At 59.2% G+C, this 628-nt stretch overlaps 1 protein-coding gene across 1 annotated transcript in view; it reads left to right on the top strand.

The window, feature by feature from the left end:
* IGSF11 (immunoglobulin superfamily, member 11) overlaps nucleotides 1-96 on the top strand; it is a gene marked incomplete at its 5' end in the record, with an annotated part of 5,196 nt that extends 5,100 nt beyond the window's left edge. Inside the window, one exon of the mRNA XM_009072105.1 lies at nucleotides 7-96. Coding sequence (XP_009070353.1) covers nucleotides 7-96 — 90 coding nt within the window. The remainder of the gene's footprint in view (nucleotides 1-6) is intronic.
* Nucleotides 97-628: the final 532 nt, after the last annotated feature.

Genomic DNA, 628 nt, shown 5'->3' with positions numbered 1-628 from the left:
ACCCGTTCCTATGCCGTCAGCCAGGCCACGCTGGAGCGGATCGGGGCTGTCCCTGTCATGGTGCCCGCTCAGAGCCGGGCTGGCTCCCTGGTGTAGGACCATGTGGGTGGCTAAGAGATGAGCAAGGGGCCTCTCCTACCCGGTGGGGCGAAGAGACCCTGCTCCTTTCTGGAAGGCAGCGAAGCGGCGGAGGGACACACGGTTACCTCTCCACCCTGCCCTCCCCTCTCAAGGCTGCGGACCAAGGCTGCTGCCAGCTGGTGGGACAGCCCTGCCCGAGCCACTTTCCTCCCAGCTGTTGGAGCTCCTCGCACTGATAGATGCCATAGATGTGCCAAGGCCGGAGGAGCAGGGAGGGCAGGACATGCTCCCTGGCTGCTGGGCCCCAGCTGGGACGTGTACCTGGCCCTGACCTCGAGGGGGGGAACTTTTGCTATTATTTCCTGTTGGTTTTGTTGGGGACTGATTCCATTCATTTGGGTCTTTCAGGGAGGTTCGGGGAGATATATATATATATATTATTTTGTTTCCGTTGTTGTTGCTATTTTGTTTCCAAGAGGACGACAGCCTGCGTTGGGGCAGGGAAGGCTGAGCAGGGAGGGATGCTGAGGCAGGGTATGCTTCAACA

This window comes from Acanthisitta chloris, unplaced genomic scaffold (genome assembly GCF_000695815.1).
Source record: "Acanthisitta chloris isolate BGI_N310 unplaced genomic scaffold, ASM69581v1 scaffold4243, whole genome shotgun sequence".
Taxonomy (NCBI): Eukaryota; Metazoa; Chordata; class Aves; order Passeriformes; family Acanthisittidae; genus Acanthisitta; species Acanthisitta chloris.
This window is presented reverse-complemented; position numbering and strand designations above follow the sequence as displayed.